The 27,209-nt window shown below is 46.8% G+C and overlaps 2 protein-coding genes across 7 annotated transcripts in view; one reads left to right on the top strand and one right to left on the bottom strand.

Moving 5' to 3' along the window:
* LOC147031436 (potassium channel subfamily K member 13-like) overlaps positions 1–23,345 on the bottom strand; it is a 72,583-nt gene extending 49,238 nt beyond the window's left edge. Inside the window, exon 1 of the mRNA XM_085863058.1 lies at positions 22,228–23,345. Coding sequence (XP_085719184.1) covers positions 22,228–22,585 — 358 coding nt within the window. The 5' untranslated portion in view covers positions 22,586–23,345. The remainder of the gene's footprint in view (positions 1–22,227) is intronic.
* The window catches only part of LOC147031434 (uncharacterized), a 151,010-nt gene continuing 143,096 nt past the window's right edge, over positions 19,296–27,209 (top strand). For 3 of the 6 annotated variants that reach the window (XR_015053051.1, XM_085863071.1, XM_085863086.1), the window contains exons 1-2: positions 19,296–19,504; positions 26,001–26,049. Coding sequence is in view for 3 of the 6 variants with exons in the window: in XM_085863071.1 (XP_085719197.1) it covers positions 19,388–19,504; positions 26,001–26,049 (166 nt within the window). In the remaining 3 variants the exon portion in view is untranslated. The remainder of the gene's footprint in view (positions 19,505–26,000; positions 26,050–27,209) is intronic. The other 3 variants (XR_015053056.1, XR_015053055.1, XM_085863080.1) reach the window with 2 other exon arrangements.

Genomic DNA, 27,209 nt, shown 5'->3' with positions numbered 1-27,209 from the left:
TGGTTCCCGGCGTTAGTCCGAGAGGGTCACGACTGGATTGTCCGTCCGGTGGGCGACGTGCCGCGATTCGAGTTACGTGGCCGTCCGCACGCCGGCGGGCGCGAAGACCGCAACACTGGTGTCAGGAGTGGGATACAAATTCATCGCCCTCCTCGCGGCACTGGTATCGGAGAACAGGAAAACGGGCTCTCCTGTCTCCGGCTAAATTCACGGGAATCGGTCCAGGGGTGAGAGAAGCGACCCCCGATTCCCTCCAAATTACGAGCGAGCAAATTAACCCTTCACGAGAAGCAAGATGGCGTCTCAAGGCGAGCGGGAGCCGGGGGTATTAGAAATGTATATGTGTAATAATGTAGAGTCCATGGCCCAGGATGGAATCCCCGAGCAGGAAATGTTGATTGTGCAGGAACACGGACTCGCCCAACTGAACCCAGGGCCCGAGGTGGGTGCGGCAGCGGCCGCGGTGTATGACACCTCCCCCCCCTCTCCACCAAGACCCTTCCCCAACCCCTGCCGAATCGGCTCACCCAAGCGCACCCGACATGGCCCAGCTATTCGCCATGCTGGCGGCAATGAACAAACAAATAAACGAAAAGATGGATACAAATACAAACGAAATGAAAGGCATGAACGAAAAGATGGATACAAATACAAATGAAGTGAAAACGACGATGGATGCGAATACACAGCAAATGAGGGAAGAAATGAAAGAGCTGCGGGGTGAGACGCAGAACATGGGCCGATGCCTGCAGGCGGGCATGAAGGCCGTGACCAGGGAGCTGGGAATGGCGACTCCACGTGTGGGAGCAAACGAGCTGGGTGGGAGTGCAACGGCTGTCAGGCCCGCGGTGGAGGCGGGTAAAAAAATAATTCGGGGGGCGTGTTGGGCGAGTGTCGTGACAGAGGAATCGACGGTGACCGAAAGGGAAAAATTAAATGGGGAGACCAAAACGTGTGAGACGAGACACGAAATGACGACAACGGAAATAATAGTTGAGACAAGAGAGGTAAAGGGTGAAGAGTTGGCAGAGACACGGGAGATGGGAACGATAGAGGGAAGACTACACGATGAAGATGGGGTAAGTGAAGGGCACACACACACGGAGGTAGTGGAGGATAATGGGGGTGAGCTGGCGGACTGGGCAGGGACCCAGTGCGAGCACCTGGATGGCCTCCTCCAGGAACGAGGGGAGGGAGTATGCCCCCTTGAGGCGAGTCACGACCAGGTGAGTTCGGTCGTGCTTTGCGAGGTTGAGGGGACGAGTGCTGTGGATGGGTGCACGGAGAGCTTGGGGGGTGTAGAGGCCCCGGAGACCCTTGTGGGGACACGAATCCCCAGTGTGGTTGTCCCTGTGTGTGTGGTGCAAGGTGTGAGTGCGTCCCCGTGTGTGGAAGCGACCCCGTGTGTGAGTGGTGTGGTGGCGATGGTGCCAGAGTGCGTGCTTCCCACCACGCCGGGTGTGGGTGAGGCACCGTGTGTGAGTGAGGCCGTGTGTGTGAGTGAAACGGCCAGTATGAGTGAGGCACCACGTGTGAGTGGTGTGGTGGCGATGGTGCCGGAGTACGTGCTTCCCAGCACGCCGTGTGTGGATGAGGAACGGTGTGTGGATGAGGCACAGCGGTTGAGTGCCCTCGCGTGTGTGGGTGAGGCACCGCGGGTGAGTGCCCCCGCGCGAGTGAATGGAGCACCACGTGTGAGTAGTATGGTTTGTGTGAGTAGTGAGGCACGCGTGAGTGAACGGCCGTGTGCAAGGTCGCTGTGTGCCAGGGAGACCGTGTGTGTGAGAGAGCGGTATGAGAGGGAGATGTCGGTTGGCATGCGGGAGCACGCAGCCGCGTCTCCCCGTGTGAATGTGATGGTGTGGACTGTGTGCGTCGTAACACGCAGGTGTGCGTGGGTTGAATGGCGACGACGAAGGCGACATGAGAAGAAAGAAAGCCGAGTAGCGGCTGTAGTTGTTTCGCGGACCGTGCCGGGTTCACCCAGCAGTGAGCACGCGGTTCGTGCTGTGCAACGCACGAGACCACCACGTGCTCGCTTGCGAGAGTGAAGTCCCGGTCCGGAAACGCACGCGGTGGATTTGCCGATCCCGCGGACGGACAAAGTTTAGGCAGGTAAACGGATTTGGACCGGACGGGTTCTCCACGCGATCGTGTGTGTTAAGCTCCAACGGGCAAAGCACATGTGTTCGCGTGGGGAACCCCTCGAGAAGTGGGGCTTGTGGTTTTTTTTTTTTGCGCACGGTGACGTCATGGCTGCACGTGTGGTTGGAATCCGGCAGGAGGGGTATCTCTGCCGGATGGTAGCGTCCAAGGAGGGACGAGGAACACGTGCAGCTGCATGACGTCACGGGCAGGTGTAAAGTGCGCGAGCTCTGAGTTGCCGCGCAGGTGCTGCGCATGGAAAAAAAAAAAAAAAAAAAAAAAAGCAAGCCTCACTTTCGGGTGTACAGGATTCCTGGGCAAGGGGTGGAAGACCCCCTTACCTGGGCACAGGATGGAAACTAGTTAGGGGGAAGGGTTAGCTTAGTTAGACCGACTTCATGGGGCAGGGGTAAGTCCTCATGGAGTCCGTGGAATGGATTAGGTAGAGGGATGATAGCGAGATTTAGGTTGGGTAAATAATTTTTGGGACATTTGGAGACAGTGACAGACTTGAGGATGTGTAGAGGGGACGTAGCTTAGCTACGTAGGTTAAAAGGAACGTGCTACTAGTTTAAGGGACGACGTGGGAGCACGAGTTAGTTAGGGGAGGTAGTTAGAAGGATGGCAGAGTTCAGTGGTGTGTGTGTTGAAGAGTTGGTGAGTTGTGAGGTGAGTACTTGTTGAGTGAGTGAGGCCAGCGGGTCTGTGTGTGTGTGGAGCGAATGGGGAATGCATGGTGCGATGAGTGATTGGGGGGAGGAGTGACTCCCGCCCAAGGGACCCCCGGGGTCAGTGTAGAGTGAGTTAGCTGGGTTAGTCAAATTGAAAAATGGAGGTCGTTTTGTTGTTGGTGGGAAAGTAGGCTCGAGACCCATTTGGAGGGGTGCAGGAGCCCTGTTGACAGGCTTGGGAGCGTGGCTGCGAAAGGTGAGTATCGCTGAGTGGGTACCCCGGGCACCAGGCTAGTCGGCCGCGGTAGGCCAAGGGCCCATGGGGGGCCGGGATAGAGTAGTGGGCACGGGTGCGCCTGCTTGGTGCGGGGGCCCGGGGCGCCATTAGCCGCGTGGGCAGTGTTGTGGGCACGGGTGACCCTCGGAAAGGGGCCCGGGAGGCCGGCCTGCCACGTGTGCGTTTCAGGGGAGGTGCCATGGGGGGCACTCCCCGGTGTTCGGGAGCTGGTAGGCTCGGAGGCAGTGTAGTGCCCGGGGGTGCCATAGCGGGAGATTCAGCAGAGGGTCGTGCCTGCCAAAGGGAGCCACGTGTCCCAGCCAGGAGACCGTGTGAGGGCACGGAGAGAAAATTGGGGGGCGAGGCCCGAAATTGTGAGGACACCAACACAGGCGACGGGAATCTGGGTTGTTAGAACCAATACTTTAAGCGAGAGGCGCTTGTTGAAAGCCCCGGGGTAGTTTAGCAGTTAAATGGATAGGGTAGATTAGGAGATGTACCCCTCCGCACCATCCATCCCCTCGCTGTCGTTGTGGGCCGCTGGACCCACTTTGGGTTAGATCGCCGAACTCTGGGGAGGCCATTCTGAGGCTTGAGTTGGGCCTCGACACAGGACGTTAGCTCTCCCTTGTTCCCCTCCGGGAAGGGAACGTAGGGGTTGGGAGTAGGCTAGGTGACAGGATAGGTTAGCCGAACAAGGACGATAAAGGGGGTTAGGGGACGATTTATAGTGGGGGAGTAAAAATAAAAACAACAAAAAAATAAGTTGGGGCTAAATTGGGGTTTGACAAATTAAGGGAGTGGGTATGTACAGTGACAGGCAAAGGCGATAGGTTGGGAGGGAGACAGGTAGGTAGGTCCGAGCCCGCCTTCCGAGTGGCCAGCACCACCGCACTCCCTCCACCAACCTCCACTGAAGGGCAAGAGCTGGCCAACTTCATCGGCTGGCCGTGTTTTGCTTCAAGGCGGAGGCCGGCCAACTTCATCGGCAGCTGTTGTTTTGCTGCAAGGCCTGTGCCATCGGCTGGCCGTGTTTGCTTCAAGGCCTGTGCCGGCCAGTTCATCTGCCCGCTATGTTTGCCTGCAGCGGCCTTCTTCTGCGGGCTGTGTTTGCCTGCTCACCTTTGCCATGCCATGCCCACTGCCCACGTTCACCAGCCCCGTTCAATTTTTGCTTTGCCCCCCCTGTTCATTTCCATGTGCGCCAGGAGCAAGGCAACAGTTTGCAAGCTGCAAGAACTGCCCTGTTGGCAGCTACAACACGGGCCTGCAGTGGCGGCCCGTGCACCGTGTTTGCGTTCATGCATCCATTCGTTGTGCTCATTGCGTGTGCCACTTGAGCTGGCACGGAGACTGCGTTGTGCAGCCCATGCACCGTTGTGGTTCACTGCATTCAGTTCAAACCGTTCATGCATCCATTCGTTGTGCTCATTGCGTGTGCCACTTGAGCTGGCGCGGAGACTGCGTTGTGCAGCCCAGGCACCGTTGTGGTTCACTGAGTTCAGTTCAAAAGGGAAGGCCTTGGACTGCGTGTGAGCAGCCAGCCACGTTCCCTGTCACCTGCATTGTTTGAGCCAGAGACTGCATGCGGGCAGCCTGGCTCCCTGCTAACTGCTTTCTTTTTGCAGAGTTCATTGATCCTGGGCCATGGTTTAGTGTAAAATTTGTAAGTTAAGGTTAAGATGTACTGTACATATGAGTGCGCCCCCGGCATGTCTGTCTAGCGCCGGCAATTTTATTTAAGTCGTCCGTGTGAGTGAGTTTGTTTAGGTAGTTACGCAGCCCTCAGGTTATTTATTTTGGGGACACGAATACCATGAATGTCGCACTCAGGGATCCGTAGGTAAAATGTACTAGGGGAAAACTACACATGATGGCACACGAAAATTTGACGACTCGGGACGAGTCTGTAAAAAGGGAAGGGGGTAGTGTTGTGGTTACCAGATTCGCAAACCACCATTCAGGTCCCTTAGGTGAGGTATCTCGGTAAGTGCATGTGTAGTTAGGCCCAAACCCGTTGTCTAGTGGGAATACATGTCATTTATGCGAGCTGCGACTCTTCAGGATAGCCGTTTTTCTTTCACTATCTTTATTTTGGACCAACCGCCATGATCACAACCACAACATCAACCACCGACCACAACCACCGCTTCACCACAACCGCCACGACCTTCACGCACACCTCACAACCGTAGCATCGCCACCGTTCTTGCCCCGCTGTGGGTACCGGTGTTGGACTCATGCACAACGCGCGTCGAACAGCGTGTACAAAATCACGGATTTTCTGCTTCAAAAACGGATCAAAAACGACACACGCCCACTTTTTGCCGTCCAATCGGTGAGCGAGGGGCGATTTGGCCCCACCTCCAGAACGATCGATATATGCAAATTTGTGGATCAAAAAGCCTTCACGCCCACTTTTTCTCGGGCCAATGGGGAGCGAGGTGAAAGGTCAAAGGGAGGGGGTCAAAGGCGAAGTTACGGGGGGATAAAAGGACGGTGTTCGTCAGTCGGAACGAGAGAGTCAGCAGAACGAGAACGAGGAGTCGGAACGAGGGAGTCAGCAGAACGAGAACGAGGAGTCGGAACGAGAGAGTCGCAAAGGAGGGTCGGAGAGTCAAGAAGAGGAGAGTCGGAAGCAGAGGGTCAAGACTTCGCGGGCGGTGGAGCTGCTCGTCGTGTGCGTTGGAGTCGGAACGGAGGGGACGGAGCTGTGGAAAGGCGGCGACACCAGACGAGGGGGTGCTCGCGTCGTGCAGGAAGCTGCACCCGAGGGAGGCCGACAGTGCGACCTGGCCGAGGTGGAGACGCTCGTCGCACATAATAAAGATCCTCTATACCCCGAGCATCAGCAACCCCCTCCTGTTTCCCCCCGCGCTGAGATAGTGCGACCAAGGGGGCCCCGTTCCCACCCCCTACCAGGCACTGTCCACGAGGCCCGCGGGTTGCGGGGCCATCGCCGCTCCGCGTCTCATCACCAGACGGGTAGGCCCGACCCGGTCTCGGCCTCAGGCCTGCCCCATTCTTGGGGGATTTCTTTTCCTTGGTTTTGGGTATGTGTTGTCGGCGCCGTCTGTGAAGTAGAATTGTGTAAGTGTTGCCGTGTGCTCGGTAGTCGGTATTAGCTCTGCACTGTGTTTTCACTTTTATGTTTGCTTTTTGTGTAAATGGAATTGTGTTTTCTTTTTTGTGTGCATTTGGTGGAATTGTATTTGTGTGCTTTCCGTTCGTCGCGAATAAATGTGCTTTATTGTTGAACTGTTCTCCCGCTTCGCTTCGTCTTTTCCTCCATTGAATCCCCATCTTGCTTCACGTAAAGGGTTGGTAGTGGGCTGAATACGCCCGATAATTAATCGAACCGTCGAGGTCGACGATAACACCGCTCGGTTATTCTGATAGTACGGAACGGGTCGCTTAAGTGGCCCGTGTCCGAAGTCGACCTGCGGCGAGGTGCGATCGCCCGGTCTACCCTCCGCGTGGGTACTTAGGTAGTTCGAATTTGGCGAGCAACCCTATCCCACGCGGGGGCTGATTGGCTCAATCGCGGTGAGACCGAAAGGTCCACCCGTGACTGGTTCCCGGCGTTAGTCCGAGAGGGTCACGACTGGATTGTCCGTCCGGTGGGCGACGTGCCGCGATTCGAGTTACGTGGCCGTCCGCACGCCGGCGGGCGCGAAGACCGCAACAATATATATATATATATATATATATATATATATATATATATATATATTTATATATATATATATATATATATATATATATAAATATATATGTATGTATGTATATATTTATATATATATATATATATATATATATATATATATATATATATATTTATATATATATATATATATATATATATATAAATATATATGTATGTATGTATATATATGTATTTATATATTCGGGCCAAGAGCAACAACAATATCAACTCCTGCCTCTTATTGCCAGGAAACAAAGTGGAAATGTTCGACATTTTCTTTTTTATCTGCCATGTAATCTGGCGCCAGTGTTTTGCTGCGGGAGTGTTGCAAATCTCCTTTTTCTCTTTTCTGTGCCTTCCCTTGAACACTCGTTCATTCTGCAGTTGTGGACACTTGGTAGGTTATTATCCCTCAGTGAAAATACCTATCTTTAAGGCTTTAATAGTTTTGCATTTTTGTTGTTCTTTGTGCATATTTTATTGCTCGATATTTCCATACTGCTTGTGATTCTCTCGCAAACCCAAAGTTCCACCTGTAGCAACTATCCCAGTGCCCCCACTAACGCTGACACCATCTGCTCTATCCACACATGAGGAAGTACTGGCCATAGTTGCAACAGCCATGAGAGACATTTCACTGACACAACAAAAACTGGCCTTCAAACAAGATTTAATCCCAGTTCAACTTGAGTTTTGGAGAGCACCAGACCCTTTCTCTCTTTAGCTGATGATTTCAGCACCATATAATGTCATAGAAGGACCCAGATGATGAATACAAAATGACACGCTTATTCCAATTCCTCAGTGGTGAGGCAAATGAGGTGGTTGCTGGCCTTGAGACTGTAGATGGCAGAGGACAGCAAGCCTTATAGATTCTAGAGGATAGATATGTCCAACCATATGCATAGTCATGAACTCCTTAATCAGTAATTTAATCATTGGACCAAGCTATACCTGATGGTGACAAAGTCTCCCTGAGAAGGTTCGCTCATCAATCCAAAAGGGCACTGGCACCGTTAATAGTTATGGACTGCTTGAGTAACATCAATCAAGGAAATGTGGTGGAGATAGTGAAGCGACTGCCTAGACACCTTTGGGACAATTTGCCCATCTTTCTCTCGTGGTTTGGGGCCAACGATTCCCTACCTTTGCTGACTTTGTAAAGTTTGTGAACAAGTGGGAAGCCATAGCGAATCACCCTGTCAACAGCAAATTCATGGAGACAAGTCCCACCAGTTCATTAAAGCAAAGAAGACACCTTTCAGCAGGACAATGATCTGAAGCATAAAGCTAAAGCACACTCCAGTGTGGCTTTAGCTTGGTGCTTCAGATCATTGTCCTGCTGAAAGGTAAATCCCGTACCCAGTTTCAGATTCATAGGTAACGCAAGTAGGTTTTCATGAAAGATTTTCCTGTAGTTTGCACCATCCATTGTCCCTTCTGTCCTGGCAAGGTTGCTAGTCCCTGCTGATGAAAAGCAGCCTCAGAACATTATGTTGCCACAACCATGCTTGACAGTGAGGATGGTATTGGCTGCGTTATGTGCAGTGTTAGGCTTGTGCCAGATGTAATGCTTTGAATTTAGACCAAAAAGTTCAATTTATGTCTGGTCTGACCATGAAACTTTTTTCCACATGCCTACAGTTACATTAAGATGCTTTTTCGCCAAACTCCATCCGAGTTTTTAGATGCGTCTTTTTCAGTAATGGCTTCTTTCTTGCCACCTGTCCATGGAGGCCAACTTTGTGAATGGAACGGGATGTTGTTGATTAATGAACACTGACTTTCATCTCGGACATAGAGACTTGCAGATCTTTTAAAGTCATTGTTGGATTTCCAATGACATCCCAAACCAGTTTCCTGCTTGCGTGGCTGATGAGTTTGGATGAGCGACCTAATCTAGGTAGAATCTGGGTGGTATGACACGTCTTCCACTTCTTGATTATGGATTTCACTGTACTTAGAGATAATGAGTGACTTTGAAATCTTCTTATAACCCTCTCCTACACAGTGCTTCTCCACCACCTTATGTCTGACTTCTTTGGAAAGCGCCTTGGTCTTCATGTTTGTCTTTTTGGTTGACCAAGTGAGATGCACCTTAAAACTCCTTAGATAAATGGGGGAGCTTAATTAGCTCACATGGAACGTATATCCATGGAGCTTATGGGATTGACATGTAATCTGTCCGTCAGTCCGTCCGTTCACATACACTCGCAACTAACTTTTCACATTATATCTGCAATTTTATGGGGTTTATCACTTTTGAGTAGTTCGTGAAGATGCTTCATATTAAGTTGGATTTAAAAGCATCATAAAAATTAGCTCAGTTGGCATCAAAATGTGAAAACTTTGGAGGGGGATGAATACTTTTGCAGGCCACTGGATATCGTTTTGGCCCGATCTTTCAAATAAGATCTCAAGAGTTGATCAGTCGGATTGTTTTAGACTCACATCTGATGACTCCAATCCAGGATTTGGTGTTCCATTTGATTATGAAGAATCACGTTAGAAATTAAAATTTTCTCATATCGGATCCGGATCTTCAGCAAAATCAAATTAATTCGTCCTTGTCACACAACCAACATATCCACAAAGTGTCATCCGAATCCGTCCATAACTTTTTGAGATATCTTGCTCACAGACAGATAGACAGACAAACAGGGGTGAAAACATGAGCTCCGTCCACTTTCGGTGGCAGAGGTAACCACAAAGAGTGCCCTTCTAAAAGAACTTGAGATTGAAGGCCAGCCTATCAGTGCACTCCCACTTACCAAAAAAAGGTCAGTCAGCTTATGTCATTGATTTTTTTGGCCATGATACATTTGGCAGTGTACATACGTCGTACATGTCTGCATTTTGTTAAGAGCGTACATCGAATACCATTCAGTGGAGGAAATTTAAACTTTACCACATGTTACATGACCATGTGATAGATATAGCAGTCAACATAGGCCAAAGGTCAACAAAGGCCAATTTTTAAAAATCCTCAATTTTTATCCGATTGATTACAAGTTTTTAGAGGATTTGCATATCAAGTCACTGAATTCAACCTCCAACTATGTTTGAGATCAACATCGGCCAAAAAGTCAACATAGGCCGGAATTTCTAAAATTATCAATTTTCATCCGATTGACTTGAAATTTGAAGAGAATTTTCATATCATCTCACTGCATTCAACCATTAATTATTTTTGTGGTCAACATAAGCCAAAAGGTCAGCATTGGCCAAATTTCTGAAATCCTCAATTTTCATCTGATTGACTTCAAATTTGAACAGAATTTTAATTTCCCCTTCACTGAATTCAACCACCAATTATTTTTGAGGTCAACATTAGGCTGAAATTTCTAAAATTGTCAGTTTTTATCCGATTGACTTGAAATTTGAACAACATTTTCATATCAACTCACTGAATTCAAACACCAATTCCTTTTGAGGTCAACGTAGGCCAAATTTCTGAAATCCTCAATTTTCATCCGACCGACATCCACTCGTTCCAATGACAACATTCTAACCTGTCCTGCACAATTACCTTTCCACCATTCCCTATCAAGCAATGACAACTGTTGTCCTGGGAGACTTCAATAATGATCTACTATCAACGGCCAGCTCATCCAGACTGTTCGAGTTTATGTCCTTCAAAGGATTCTCACAACTTGTGAAAGTGTCCACCACAGACTCGGGTTCACTACTGGATCACATATACTATGTGATCTGCATGATGAGCAGCACTTTTGTGGATATAGTAAATATGTACAACTCAGATCATGTTGCAACCTTTGTTTCCCTACCTGTATAGTCTGCATCACAATCAAGACAATCCATTGAAGGAGAAGCTTCTTGTCACAGCCGAAATGAAGTTTGATAAAAAATGACCATCATGGGTCATGTGGTCTGGTAGCCATATCGGATCTAAGGGAAAATCTTTTAAAATCGTCGTAGGAGAAACCGCTTAACCGAATAATGCAAAATTTAACTAATTGATCAACCACCCATGGGAAATATGGTTTGATAAAGACGATGTCATCGTTCACATGGCCTGGCAGCCATATTGGATTAAAAAAAAAAACCTTAAAAAAGAAGAGTTGGCTTGCACCAAGTCCTTCTTAAGACTGCGTGAGATATGTAATCTCCGAATACCATCTAGTTGTCAAAGGCATCAATGATAACATTTGGTGACTTATCTGATACCCTTCGTAACTAGGTAATGAGTAAGTACAAGTATGCAGCCGATGTCCATGTTGTACCAGACTGGTATGATATTAGGGAGTCAATAAGGCTGGGTAAAAGAGACAGGAATCAAGGAAGGTCAATAGAAGTACAGATAAAGAGTAGAGCTGCAAAGCTACCTGCAAGTAGCAAAAACAAAACCAACTTGCTGACATTTCTTGTGTCAGACTGGTGTAGGAAAATGCTCGATAAGCTCAGGAATCACCAAATCCTGTACATTGGTACCTCAAATGGAAAGACAGAGAAAATCTCAAGTTTAGGACATGAAATTATTGAAGACTATGAATGTGACCATGAAGAATCTGGCAGCCAAATTTTTGTGTGCTGTAAACAATTTTCACAAAGCTGTAGATGAGCACAAACATGTGATCATTTTCTCTCCTGACTAAACTGCCACCATTTTGCTTCCCTTAACCTGGATGAACTATGGTTTCACACAACAGATAGGCAAAGGAGATGCATACCCATCTGCACCACAGTAGCCAATTTTGGTACAAGACTATGCAGAGTCTTGAGACTCTGTGTCTTAATCATTGGACCATCGTGAGAGAGTTAAGAGAATTAACAGCTCTTGTCAGCTCTTAATGCTATTTATATTATGGTTGTGATTCAATGAGTTGCTTATCTGCGATTGGAAAGAGAAAGGCACTCCAAGCTCTGAGAGCCAATCTGGCCAACCTAAAATGTTTGACTGGTGGTGGATCACAACCATCTGTAATTGAGGGGGAATGTATGGAAGCATCCAAACTTCTCTTGGGATTGTTTTATGGTGAGAAGTCATCAGACGTTAATTCCCTCTGCAACACACGTTCACAAAGAAGAACATAGATAGCACCAAACTTCCTCCAACTGACGATGCTGCAAGTCTGCACATCAGAGGAGCAAACCAGCAGTTCCACCTGGAAGTACGCTCATAATGCATTGCATCATCTCCCTTCCACTGTTGGGAATGAGTGGCTTCTAGATGACCAAGGCAGTCAGCAAACAGAACTCATGTGAAGATAACCCACACCAGAAGCAATCATCGAACTGGTTGTCTGCAGCCGCCTGAAAGGTTGTGTTGGAATATGCAGTTGCAGGCAAGGTGCTAGGCCGTGCACTCATGCTTGCAAATGTGATGGATCCCATGCTAATGTACAAGTATCTGTCGATGAGAATGAAGAGCATGAGTCACAATCAAGTGACGATGAAAGGGATTTGCAGGGTCATAATTTACACTTTACAAGATCACATTTTCTGTGTACCATTACGTTTAACATTATTTGTCACTTTGAGAGTGTGTATTGTGATGACATTCTTATACGAGGACCTTGAGGGTGTAAAACTGGCATGACGGTTTGTACATATGAAAATCACAGGCTGGTGTTTTGAAAAATGTATTAATGCATGTATAACAACAATGACCGCATCACTGTGGTCACAACCTGCGACAAAATCCGGTAACGGGCCGATTGGGAAACGCACATTTAGATCACTCTTAAAAGATGAACAGCACGATTGGGAAATACACATTTAATGTGCGATTAAAATATTAACTTGACACCTCTCATCCATGTCAGGCTCTGCCATGGTTATATTGTTACAGATTTGGAAGCCTTTTGCACACAGACAGACAGCAGCCCCTAAGTTCAGTTATTTTGATAAGTATGTGTTTATAGCTAGGGACCCGTCCTTCTGTCTAATGGGTTAATTTCATGTGTGCGCTGCGAGTTATTTTCTAGTTAGTTTTATGCATCAATTCCCTTCACTCTTTCGCCCATCGACGCCATTGCCCACGTGCATTCGACCACGGACGTGAGCGGAGGTTTCCTCACCTCAGAGCTCCGACTCCGCCCAGGAAAGGAGGGGGTTCCCCCCTGTCCAATCACGGATGGCCAGCACATCACCCCACGGAACCCTGTCCAATCAGGGCAAAGAGTATCTCAGGACGGACCCCTCCCACCTCACATGAGGAATGAATAATAGTGGGGGTGATCCGGCTGGCCAAAAAAGGAAGAAGCCTCGTCGCCTTGTTCGTTTTCGTCTTGCCTGCTGGCGTTCTCATCTTGCCCACAAGTGCTCGTCTTGTCTGGTCCATTCTCGTGCTGGCTGGCATCCGTTGCGTCATTCCCGGTCCCTTGTGTCTGGTGTGGTGATGAAGGTGTGGGTTCGAGGCTCCCCCCCCCCAAACCAGCTCGTCTCGACCAGACCACATGAGTCGGAAAGGTGCCCGACCGAACTCTTACCCTCAGCTCGCCTTCCCTCCCGAGTTGAAGGGTCCAATAAAGACCTGACGGAGTCCGTGTGTGTGTGTGTGTGTGTGTGTGTGTGTGTGTGTGTGTGTGTGTGTGTGTGTGTGTGTGTGTGTGTGTGTGTGTGTGTGTGTGTGTGGCGCCAGGCTGTTAAGTAGAAATGTTAAGTGCTTTTGACTTACTGTACATTGCATATCATATTCATGATTAAGTCTGCTCTGTGTCTCCCCTCCCTATTGTAAATAAATATTTGTTAAATGTTCCAGTTCGTTGCCTGTCGTTTCTACCATTGACCCAGCACGGTGCAGGCTTGAGAAATCGTGAGGCCGTTTGTGTCGTAAGTGTTCATTTGGACCAGCGCGGCTCTGGTAACTCCCGCTCGGTTACCCCGGACCCGAGTCGGTGATAGCGACTCGGTTCAGACAAAGTTGGCCGAGGGTGTGGCTTCCCCAGTAGTTAGACGGCGTGAGTACTTAGGTAAATTGGAATAGACAAGTGGACCCTACCTCACGCCGTCAAAATATTGGCGACCACGGTCCTTTAAGGACCTGTCGACTCTGGAGTTATCCGGGGTGACGACCTTTTAATTCCAGGTGTTCGGTGGGAGATGGCCCTATTGATCCGTCTAGCGGTTGTTCCTCGCCACCGACCCCTGGCCCACAACAATATCATAACGAGCTGATTCATCACAAGGTCATGCATTGTTTAACCCCAATATGGGGCTATTCAAAAAACTACATAACACTATTTTTTTTTTACTAATTTACTGAACATAACGCTTCATTACCGTGCATTCTGACATACCGTGTGTTCTGACGAGCATGATTAAACCTTACTATTATTCGACATCCTGCATGATTAGATTTTTTGGGGTCCCTCATTGTGAGTTACACTCGACCCAAACAAAGCCAATGGAAATATGATGCAACAAACCCGGACAGTGTATAACCATCAGAGGCCTACAGGCCTAATTTGTTAGGCCCACCAGAAAACCAAGATGGCGGCCATATCATTTTGTCTGGGTGCCATGGTGGGTGGAGTCAAGCGACCAATGTGGGTGCGGTCTGGCAGCTGTCCGACCAATGGGTGCATAGTTCAAAAATCGACCCCCAACAGGAACCCCAACAACAACAGCCAGAAAAACAACAACAACACCACCATTGTGGAGCTCTTGAAGACCTGCCACATGTCATAGGTAAAAATATATTGTTTGCTGTATAATTTTGAATTGAAGCTACAAAATAAATGGTATCAATCCTTAAAAAAAACACTTTAGTATTGCATTAAGAGGCTGACATTATGGTCAAGAGGTACGCACACTCACCTCTGAGCTGTCTAATCTGAGTTTAAATCTCAACCCAACTATAAACTGTCACCCCAGTGCTTCACAGGCAGGGTGATTCATCAGTGTGTGTGCTGTCCCTCAGATTGATGTTTTTTGTTTTTTTTGTATACACTGTTGAGGCTCATCTGAGAGCTAACGCACAGAACATACAATAAGGGGAGCAGGAGACAAGAGGCGGGGGGGGGGGGGTTGGGGAGGGAAGGAAAAAACAGCATGAAACAACAGAGCCGTGAGGAGATCTGTGGAAGGGAGAGAGATGGGGGAGGGTAAACAGGGTAAAGAAGATGAACACAAGGACTTTCAACAAGGAAAGCAGGGAATTTGAAGGAGGCGGGTTTGGTTTGGATTAGCGGGGGAAGAAAAGATTATGGTTTTGGACAGGGGAAGATAAGAGATGGTGGTGAACATCTGTTTTGAAGACCTGGACGGAAGTGTGCGATTGAAGAGAGTGTGGGAGTTTGTTCCAATGGTGTGGAAAAAAGAGGAATGAAAGAGTGAAGGTGAGCAGTGATTCTTGATTTTGGTAGTTTCACCAGAAGGGGGTTGCTAGCAGACCTTGGACACCCTGCGGAAATATGAGGTGGGGGGCATATCTCAGACAGAGCAGGGGGGCCAGGCCAGAAAGGAGATGCTAGAAGACAGACAGACCACTGACCTGCCTGCCATGAGAGAGTGAGAGGCCCAAAGACTCTGCCTCATCACAGGAGATACCAATGATCCTAAATGCCTTGGTTTCCACAGCGTGAAACGGAGAAAGGTGGGAGGCAGGATCACCAGCCCTGAGGGGAGAGCAGTATTCTATCAGGCTGCAGACAAAAGCTTTGAATGTGGTCAGGAGCTCAGGTGTGCCAAGAAAGGATATTGCACGACGGAGGATGCCCAGTCGGTGACTGGCTTTGGAGGTCAGCTTGGAAATGTGACTTTCCCAGCAAAGATCATGGCATATAGTGAGACCCAGAAGCTTGAATGAAAGAACTTCTTCAAGAGGATTGTTTAGAAAGTAGATGGGAGGGTTTTCCAGACAGTCCTTTTGGAGGGAGATCATGAGAGTGTGAGATTTATCCGGATTGAAAGACATGTTCCACGTGTTGGACCAGTTTGTGATTTTCTCCAGATCTGCAGTGAGCTAAGAAGCTGCTGCTTGCCGGTCTGAGGGATGGCCGATGGTACAGCAGAGGGTGAAGTCATCAGCAATGAGATAAAGAGGATTTTCCAGAGAGTCGGAGAGATCGTTGATGAAAACCAGAAAAGGAACGGGGCCCAGAACGCTGCCTTGAGAAACTCCAGCCTGGACAGGAAGAGGGGATGAGAGAACTCCATTAAGGGCCACACATTGGCTACAACAGGAGTGGAAGTTTGCGAACCATGAGTGGAGATGTCTTTGGATACAATAGGAAGAGAGTTTAGTGAACGGGGCTGGGTGACAGACCGTATGGAAGGCACGCGATAAGTCTGGGTTGATGGCTCTGATTTAATGTCTGATATTGAGGACCTCCATCCATTTTTAGGAGAGCAGAAGCAGCATATCCAGGGTAGAGTGACCTGGTCTGAATCCATATTGATGATCAGAAATCAAGCCATTGGAGAAGAGGAAGGATTTAATGTCTGAAGCGATGATGGATTCCATAACCTTGCTGATGATTGGGAGAAGGCTGATTGGTCTGTAGTTGCAGGGATTTGTTTTTTCACCTTTTTTATGCAGAGCGGTAATGTTTGCTGATTTCCAAGCAGATGACAGATGACCTTGAGCAAATGAGAGGGTGAATAGAACAGAGAGAGGGTGAGCAGCAAGAGCAGACGAGCAGGTTTTTGGAACACGTGGGCTGATTGCAGAATCCGAGTCGAGGTTTGACAGCAAGCTCTCCACTTTGTCGGAAGAAAAGGACACTGAGTCAAGGGACAGTTGGGTGCAACTGGGTAAAGTGGGTATAGAAAGCGATGGGGTTCGGACACAGTATTTAGAAGCAAACACGGAGTTTAGGTATTCAACCTTTTAACGTGCAGTATCAGCTGTGCGGTCATTTGAGGTAAGGGAGGGGATGGCGGGAGAAGATACACCAGAAACAGACAAAACTAGATGCCACTAGGATATGGAGGAGGGAGACGGGTTTGAGAGTTCAGACTTGAGATGAGAAAGATGCTGTTTCCTGGCTCTCCTCATGGTGGACACACACTTGTTCCGAGCTTTGTGGAAGGAACTGAGATTGTTTTCAGTCGGATTTGCCTTCCATGAGGTGAAGGCAAGTTGTTTTAGGCCAACTGCCTCGCCACAACCGTCAGTGTGGAAGGGTAGGACAATTGAAGACGGAGGAAGGGTAGGACAACTGAAGATGTGAAGAGAGAGAGCGAGAGAGCGAGAGAGCGAGAGAGAGAGAGAGAGAGAGAGAGAGAGAGAGAGAGAGAGAGAGAGAGAGAGAGAGAGAGAGAGAGAGAGAGAGAGAGAGAGAGAGAGAGAGAGAGAATTTCTTTGATAGAATTCCCAGGACAAGTTGATGTCAGAGGAAGTCGAGATGGGAGACCAGTCTACAAGTTTTATAGCTGCTTGAAGTCCCTGCTAGTCAGCCTGAGTGAAATGCCAGACACGACGGTGCTGAGGTGGTTCTCCAATAACAGCCAGAGACGTCTACTTTGACAAGGGTGTTGTCAGATGAACCGATTGGAGCAGAGGAAGAGCAGCAGATATCTTCAGGGAAATTTGTCAAAATCAGATCCAGAAGAGATGGAGTACCATTGGTTGAGATCCGGGTCGGGAAGTTGACCGATTGTGTCGGTCCCAATGAGTCACAGAAATCTTTTGCTGAAGTGCCATGTGAGGTGAGAGAGGTACCCACACCTAGCCAATTGGCATGACAACTGAAGTCACCACATATGAGGAAGAGAGAATTGGGATGAGAGGATAGAAGTTGGTCCATGTTTTTGGTGAGCGAGATGTAAATGGAGTCATCACTGTTTGGTGGATGGTACAACACACATATAAACATGAGGTGGGAGTGGATGGGAAGCTGTAGCCAGAGGTGTTCCTGGGGGTGTGGGGAGAGAGATGGCATTGCATGGTAAATGAGGAATAGCATCTTTGAAGAAGAGAGCAACTCTGCCGCCAGGAGGAGGCTCAGGTCTGTCATACTGGAGGAGGGAGTAACCAGGGAGTCAGAGACGTCTTGAAGGAGGAAAGTTTCTGTTAAGCAGATTATGCCTGGTTTGTCAGTGGAAACCCATATGGAAAGATCTGCCAGGTTTGAGCGAAGGCCCCGGATATGTTTTAGGTCCACACTGTTAAGGAAGTAGGAGGAGAGGAGGCTTTGGGTGCAGGGGAGGAGAGGGGAGGGAGAGGGTAGGACGAGAGACAAGGGGGAGGTAAGAAGAGTGGTTGAAAGAGTGTGGGAGATTTCAGAAGAGCGAGGGGAAAGGGCCGGATGAGGAGGAGAAAAGGCTTGGTGCTGATGGGTTGAGGTACAGTGGGGAGTAATAAGAGAGGGGGCTGAGGGCAGTTGAAGATTGGAGGAGGTGGAGTGATGAGATGGAAAAGAGAGGGTGTGGAGGGAGGAACCTTTGTTGATGGGAGTGGGGGGGGGCAACTTTGGGAGGGGGGAGTGAAGGGAAATTTTTTTAAGCTGGAGATGTGATTGAAGACATTACGTGAAGGATGCAGATAGGTGAATCAAGAGAATGAAGAAAAGAAACGTTGTAACAGTCGGATGTTTTAGACACGGGATGAAGGGAAGCTCGAATTGAAAACAGGAAGAAGACTAGAGGGTGAACACTCGGGAGAGTGCAAAACCTCCCCCGCCAATACTGCTGGGTCACTCAAGTGAACCTTATATCTGATTCATTAAATATGTCAACAGTGCTGACAGAGTTATAGTTCTTTTCTCCAACATCTTTTTTTTTTTGGGGGGGGGGGTTTGGAAATCACTTAAAACATGTAGAAATGCAAAAAAAAAAATTTGTCTAACGATTTTTTGGGGGGGTAACAATTTTTTTGGGGGGTTGGAAATCACTTAAAACATGTGGAAATGCAAAAAAAAAAAATTTTGTCTAACGATTTTTTTTGGGGGGGGGGGGTGGTAACATTTTTTTTTGGGGGGGGGGGTTGGAAATCACTTAACACATGTAGAAATGCAAAAAAAATATTTTTTTCCCTCAAACCATTTTTTTTCTGGGGGTTAGCCAAGTCCAAAATCTTATGGCATGATCCTTGGACCATACCTAACCCCCCCCCCCACCAAGTTTCGTCGAAATTCGTTGAGGAGTTTTTCCGTAATACTGTTCACAAACAAACAAACAAACAAACAAACAAACAAACAAACAAACAGAAAGGGGTGAAAACAGTAACCTCCATCCATCTTCGAAGATGGCGGAGGATAAAGAGGAAGAAGAGGAGGTGGGGAAGAAGAGGAAGAAGAGGAAAATAAGAAGAAGAAGAAGAAGAAGAAGAAAAAGAAGAAAAAGAAGAAGAAGAAAAAGAAGAAGAAGAAAAAGAAGAAGAAGAAGAAGAGGAGAATTATTATACAATACCGAGAACCACACTGTGGTATTGGGAGTTGCATGAAGATTAATTAAATGAATGCATGATGAGTCGGAACTGACTCGGTGGAACTGAGTGACGTCAGCGGGCTGTCGAGTCTGGAGCACGTGACATGATTAAAGCAGCTGAGCGAAGTTTAAGCAGATGAGACGTGGGGCTGCCATTGCTTATACACAACACACGTGTGAAAGAAGAAGTTGTAACATTTTAAGAGACTGTTTTTTTTTTTGATAACTATTACGTCAGATTAGGAAAAGGAAATGTTGAAGAAAAATCGTGTCGGTGTTGGTGAATTTGGGTTGGGAAAAGTTGTGGATGGAGATCGGCAGAAAGAGGAGGAAGAAGAGTCGGCACAGAAAGTCACGTGGACATGTGAGGTAAGGTTTTTTTTGTGGTTTTTAATGCTTTTTTTTATTTTTTATTTTAAATATATTTTAAGACATGAAACAGAGGGAAAGTTGAGATGGATAGAAGGAGGGTGTTGGGAAAAAGTGGAGAAAATAAAAACTGATGGTCATAAGGAGAAAATACAATAAACACGATGGTGATGCACAAACAGGAAGGGTAGGCCTGAAGCCTCAAGGAAACCCGACATGAAAAGACGACGAAAACTCCACAATTAGGACAAGTTTTAACCACAATACCAAACTAGAAACACACAGAAAAACACAGACATAACAAAATGACAGTAAAAACGCGACAAACACGACGTTAAACAGGATGTCCCATCTTCCAGCATTCGTTGCTTGATGCTGAAGATCCCCACAGTGTCCTCTGTGAAGAGCAGGTGAGTTATCACCAACAACATGGAACAAATTCCAAATTCCTACCCTGACTTTTTCTTCCTTTTTCTTTTTTAACGTTGAAGGCCAGTCAGGGACTGTATAGTCCTCATCGAGGCCTTAAATGAAACAAAAAGAAGTGGAGAAACTAAGAAAACCTGCCTTTTGAAAAGGGGCACGTTATAACTGTTAGGAAAGACATGAAAAGGTAAACATTTCTAGAGATTAGCAGTTAAATGAAAGAAACATCATAACAAACCACCAATGAGTTGCCAATAGCCACACAATAATCATGTGATGTAAAAGTGGCTTTCCGAGTATTTTTTGTGGTCGAGAGCTAATGGCGGAGGAATACAAGCAGCCAGTTCAAAGGAGCAAGGAACTAAGTAATATCTAGAGAAAAGAGAAAGAGAGCCAACATTTTGGTATAACTCAAGCAGCTTGAGTTTTGAGGTCGTATTCGGAGAGTTCATACGTCAGATTGCTTAGCACTGGCCTCTGTCAATAAGTATGTGGAGCTGTAACCTCCCAGATGTGAGAGCAGTACTCAATACAAGGACGAAGCAATCATTTATGTAACCTGAGCAACTGTTTGGAGGAGAAGCATCTTTTACGTCTGAACAGGACTCCTAGTTTCTTGGAGGTAGACCGATCTATATTTGTATAATGTGGGGTTTCCAAGATAGATTTGATGTTCCAGTAATAACAAGTATGTTTACTGTATTGAGTGGTAAACTTGTCTTCAAAGGAGAATGGAGAGTTGGGAAGAAATTGAGTTTTTGAAGCATTAAACTTAACTTGATCCTGTACAAATCCGAATTTATAGATGTACCATCGTGTTGATAAAACGACATTAAGATCAAGCAGGAGAATATGGAGTAGATGTGGAAAACGTTGAGTGTAATGTTGAGTCATCAGCATACAAATGCATTTGGTTAATTGTAGAAGAAAGAAGACAATGACAAACCACCCGATGCAATCCTTATCAAGAAACTGCTTGGGCAGCACCGATGGTCTGTTAATACCTCCACCACCAAAGGTGGATGAAGGTTATGTTTTCACCCCTGTCTGTCTGTCTGTCTTTGAGAAGGATATCTCAAAACAAAAACAAAAAACTCAAAACGTCATTTCGCTGACCTCAGAAGGATGACAGGCTGAGTCAACCCCATCAGCAGCCAACGGGGCTCAAGCTCAGGACCCTCAGATCCGAAGGCAACACCAGGTTTACTGATTCAGACTACACTTGATGAACAAGTTGGCTGTGTGATAAGGACGAATTGATTCGATATTGGTGAAGATCTGGATTCGAGAATGTTTTTTTAAAATTTCCAAGTGATTCGTCACCATTGAGAGAGGCCAAAAACAAGATATAGCACAATATCTCAAAAAGTTATGGACGGATTATGACAAAACTTGGTGGATGACTTGTGTAGGTGACAAGAACAAGACGATTCGATTTTATTTGAAATCTGGATGCAGAGTCAGCCTATCAGTGGGTACAAAGCGTAAACTGTTCAGCCTGGCAGAGGTATACGCTCTTCAGAGTGCCATTCTAGTTCTGTCTATGATGCATCAAAATCAGAATTGCTTTGGTGTACGTGGAAATGTTTTGGCCAGGAAACAAATACCTGCATCCACAAAGACATGCAAGTGCAACGTGGCTCAAAATGACAAGGAGTAATGCCAGTTGATGTCCCGTTAGCAAAGAACCTGATTTAATTCAGTTAAAGCGTGAAAGAAATTTTCTTGATGTGTATTTTTGGGTAAAACAGGCACTCACGATTTTATAGTGTGGGTTGAGGGAATGAAAAAGTGAGACCGGTGTACAACCAGTGTGCAGAATTTGATGCTGTTTGGCGTTTTGGAATTGAAATGAGACATTTTGAGGCAAAAGCCTGCAACTGAAATTGCTAAACTGCACATTGGTATCCCCTCTCAAACTGAGGAATACACAGAAAGTGGAAAACATCATTCACCTACCTTACTGTTAAAGATGCTGCTGCTGTTACCTTATGCTCACCTGAATTTTTGCACTGCCACCCAGTTGATGACCACCAAGGGTGATGTTGGCTTAAATACCTTTGTCAGCAAGCAAAGTAAACGGATGTGAAATTTTGGCCACTGGCTCCTGCTCTACAAGAGTATATAACGGCTGAATACATTTAAAAGGCCTTGAACCCATTCACCCCAGAGAAGGGTAGAATTAGGAAGGTCTTCAAGAAATATTACCCCATGCATTCTCCCACTAAGCGAGGAAATCAGTTATTTGTCAAGCAAGTCGATAAAGAACAAGTGTGCCAGCACGATGATAGACCCACCGATTGTAGATACCACAGTACCCACAAAGTAAAAAGCTCCAGAAAAGTCCCAGCGAGGTCGGAGCGCATCGCTGTGCGCTCCCGTGAGTGCAGCCTGTTCGAAAGCCCGGAGAAACGCCGTGATCTCCGAGCGATTCACGTTGTGTCTTTCCGCAAATGCGGCTTCCACGGACCTCCAGCGCCGGCGGGTCTCCAGCTCGGTGGGGAGCTCCAGCGCAGAGAACACAGCCGCCCCCCCAAGCAGGTATGCGAGGATAATAAGGGCGAGGAGTGCGAATCGTGCGTTGTCCTCGCTTCCCAGCACAGAATAGCAGCAGCAACAACAACAGCAGAAACAAGAGCCTCCTGCACCGCTCATGGCCGTAAAAATGGTGCACTAGGAGCACACGCTGGGTCAGCGTTCACCTGCAGCTCATACGCGAGAGACACTTGTCGGGACATAGAGAGACTGCAAATCGTAGTAGAACCGTCTTCGACCCGGGAAGGATGTTGTTTGACCCGAAGGCATGGTAACTGGAGGTCCAACCAAATCTTAGCAAATGGGACGAGGAAATGTTCAAATATCTGGAGTACCAACGATACCAAAATGTTTTTCGCTGATCCAACCTACGGAAAAGCAAGTGAGAAAGCTCTCACCCTACATCGCTCGGTGATCGTCTCGCTTGCGGGAGACACTTAAGAAGACCTCCTCGCGAACGCCCTCCCATTCTCGAGCGCTGTCCACTCCATGGTGCTGAAATGACGAATAAGCCACGTGTCCCCATAAGCACTCAATCTCCCCTCTCCCAGGCATCCCTCATCCGCTCGGAATCCAGAAGCAGCTCCCTCTCCACCTAGTATCGCCAAACATATGTCAGCCAATCAGTGAACCGCTGACCTGAAGACTCGCTCCAGATTCCACGATTATTCCTTCCCTATGGGCTGTGAGCCTTCCCTTGTTGTGGTTTGAGGACAGCGAGGAGAGAGAAAAACAAAAAGCTCAAGGTAGTGAGTGGTTCGAGTCTGACCGAATGACAACGTTACGAAGTTTCTGTGGAGCCCTCGCACGTCCACCCCTCACTCGGTGATCTCCACGCCCATGAGTCTCGAGCACGCCCCTGTTGCCACGACGACACGCCACAACAGTGTCAGAAGGGACACGATGTGCCTCCATACACTGCAGTTCACCTGGTGGATATCAACCTCTGATGTTCTGTTACAGGTGTTCCTTTTGGCGGAAATGTACCTGGTGTTTATCCTGCGATGATATTAAGGAAGGCATGATTGTAAAATACACCGAATGAAACAAAAATATCTATCTCATGCTTTTGCTATTCATAGAGCTACCACGCCAGTTTTATATCATCGAAGTCTTCGCTTTTTAGACTCTACAGAGGCGATGTGATGAATCCTATCAGCTTGATATGTACAGAGAGTGAGTGCAATACGACAATGACTGTGAGAGCGTCAACACAAACGTTTTCGTTTTCAACATCTTTATATCTTTAATTTATCAACAACATATTCATATAACATCGTCTTCTAAGGGAAAAACCTTGTCACGCCTTTTCTGGCGGAACAAGTAAAAACGTACTTTGGTGGCCACGAGCCATACGAGCCATTCTGCTCAATTCCTGAGTTAGAGTCCTTTTTCAAAGTTTGAATAGTGAAGTTGTGTTCCCGTATTGACGGATATAGACATAGTTGTGGTTGTGGGGATATTGATGTGGATCAACAGCCGAAGTTGTGGACCCACAGTTTGGAAAGTTTCTGGGCTGATGATCCAGGCAGTTGGGAGGGGGGGGGGGGAAATCGGTCAGTTGCTTGCTTGCAAGTTAATAAAGTCTTATCTTTAGGCGTTCAACTATTTCAGCCACTACTGTTCAATAAATTATTAGTGTGTGTGTGTGTGTGTGTGTGTGTGTGTGTGTGTGTGTGTGTGTGTGTGTGTGTGTGTGTGTTTGATGTCAGGACCAGTGTGACCACTCCTCATTTTCATAAATGCCAAGGTGAGCCAATGAAAAAAGCCAAGAATTCACAAGGTTTCAGAAAAGCGATGATAATAGAAAACCTATATGCCAAGAAAACCTATAGAAAACCAAGACGCCAAGGTGAACAACGAATAGTCAAGATCTTGAAAAAAAAAGCCAAGGAGTGGTCACACTGGTCAGGACTGGTCAGACTGAATGAGTCTATTTGAATAAGTAACGGGCAGTACCGACATATTCGCTGTAACACCCATTCCCAGTAGGTTTACGGTCCTTTAGTGTACTGAGAGTGCATCGAGGGCCAACACCATGAGACGGCGACCGGCACGAGCCGTACAGCTATTTTGGGTGGGAATTTGGTCAAAGCTGGGCGATTACTCACCTACTCTTTAACAAAAGACACCAACAGGCAAGAAAAAAAAATCAATTTTTGTATATTTATAGATACATTTTGAAATTTTTTGGTTGATCTTTAAAATGTAAAAAAAGTAAATATAAACATCTAAAGAAGCAAAGGAAACAAAAGAAACAAGAAAAAGAGCAATCAGAGATTGCAGACCCTTGCCAGGACTTCTTTTGTGTGGTGTGTTTTGTTTGGCATTTGGATACTGGTGTGTTACGTAATTAATGAGACATAATTAGAACTGCCACTTGATAACTGCTGGCAGTGATGACTGGGTACCAACACGTCCCACTTTGATTCAACCCCGCGTTGATTGGACACCTGACCCTCACCCATGACGTTTTTTTTACATTATTATTCATTATTCGATTGAATATAGAATGGGATTAGAATAAATTCAATTCAAATCAAATGGAAAACCAAATAGGTACGGTCCTGCATTGGAGTAATCAGAAGGAACCCAAGCAAGCAAAAAGCAAAGGTGAAGTCATCAGGAGGAACCTGGATAGGATTCGCATTTCAGCTGCTGCTCCTCTACCCTCAAACCCATTGAGGCACAGCCAAGGGAGTCTTATTAATATTCAAAAGAAAACTTAAAAAAAAAATCCCATATCAAGAATTAAATAATTCTGGCTGCTAAACCATGTGCTCGATCAAGTTGAAATTTGAAAGGTGCATTCTCCATCACTACTAGATCATAAATATGAAGTTTCACGTCGATTGATTATGCAATTCGACAAAAAACATTATTTAATATTTTTCTTCAATCCAATATGGCTGCCAAACCATGTGACCTATCCATTATTCCTTCACACACTTGTCCACCCATGGCTTGGGGAACACTTGTGCGAAACTTTCCCTCGATTTGTCCAGCTGTTCTGGAGAAGAAGATTTTTTTTTATACGTTTTCCAATAAATCCAAAATGGCTGCCAAACCATGTGACCAATGACATCATATGTGTAAACATTTTGTTTTACATGGACAGGCGTTCATGCGTGTAAAGTTTCACCTCGAGCTGTTCAGCCACTTCAGAGAAGAAGATTTTTGAAGGTTAAAAAAAAACAAACAATATGGTTGCTGAATCACGTGAATGATGACGGCATCAAAAATTTATCTGTGTGCCATTTTATCTCGAGATGACCCCCAAAAATGTTCATACTGATCGGATGTACTGTTCTACACATGCAATTATGACCATAACGAAGGCACCTATGACATCATGAAAAATCACACTCATTCCCCATGAGGAGTACTTGCTATGTGCCGTTTCATTTTTTTTCTTGGGTGCAGTTTCAGAGATACAGAGGTACAACGTTTTTCCATTTTTGGGGAGGTGGGGCAAATGTATTTTGTGCTGTGGCTAATAATCCCCCTCCCCCCCCCCACTCCCCCGTGTCTGCAGCAGGGATCAGTGGACCACTTGCACTGTGACACATGTACAGGCAAAAATTGTAAGTCTTCTCCCCCCCCTCTCCCATTGCAGTAGGGTGGGGGGGTTATGCGCACGACCTGACCCTCCATACTACCCATATGTGTGCAATTAATTTTATTTTATTAAGCTCTCACAGGAATCCAAACAGCATAGATAAACCCTGTTTATCTATTAGGTCATAAAAGGTTTGGTTAGTGGCTGGACATAGATATATGCTTGCTCCATTATATATATATATATATATATATATATATATATATATATATATATATATATATATATATATATATATATATATATATTATTGCAGTCAGGGGTCCAGTCCGAATCCGTGAGTCACGTTGGTATGACCGGAAGCGCCAATCGACCCCACGTCTCCTGAGAAAGTGTTTGGGGCTATGTGCCGCCTTGCCACTCAGTGGAGCCACAGTTTGAGGAGAGGCTCCCGTCAAGTCACTACATGGTCGTCAGTGATTTGATGAGGGTGAGCGTCCCCATCATATGATGAACGTTGACTGCTGCATCACTGTGCCAAGCCTGGTGTTGGCTTAACAGTAAGGTGGCTGGCTTAAGATCCTTGGGTCTTGAGTTTAAGCCCCTCTCCTTACATTGAATTAACACCAGGTGGGTTGATTCAGCCTGTCATCCTACTGAGGTCAGCAAAATGAGTACCAGTTTATTGGTAACAGGGGCACTGCATCAGCGGCACAGCCACACCCCCAGAAAATAATGCAGCCACAGGCTGCAGAATAACTAAATAGATGATTTTGCCACTGGTTAACAGAATGCAACACACTTACAGAGACCAAACCGTTTTATTTGCACAATCATTATTTACATCGCAATTATCAAAAATTCCAATTACACACACGTGGCACTCCTGACCCTCGGAATATCGGATATTTAGTGTTCCTTAGTACCTTTACGATATGCTCCAGCATTTGTTCTGACAGGGACAGAGGGACTGACAGTTGAGGAAGACAACCAGTGTGTTCCCTTGGGTGGTTGTACGAACTGCAAAGCCGGCAGCTACTGGAAGGCATGGGGGTTTGCCGTGACCATGGTGAATGGCACCCTTGTGCTCTGGTGTTTATCCAGTTGATGCTCTGTGGACTGTGCCAAACACCGATGGCCACATTGTGAACACCACGACCACCCCCCCCCCCACCTCTGTTCCCA

This window comes from Eptatretus burgeri, chromosome 2, assembly GCF_056783735.1.
Source record: "Eptatretus burgeri isolate ZD-2024b chromosome 2, Ebu_testis_v1, whole genome shotgun sequence".
In the NCBI taxonomy this organism is placed as follows: domain Eukaryota; kingdom Metazoa; phylum Chordata; class Myxini; order Myxiniformes; family Myxinidae; genus Eptatretus; species Eptatretus burgeri.
Note: the sequence above shows the minus strand (reverse complement) of the source record. Positions and strands in the feature narration are given on the sequence as shown.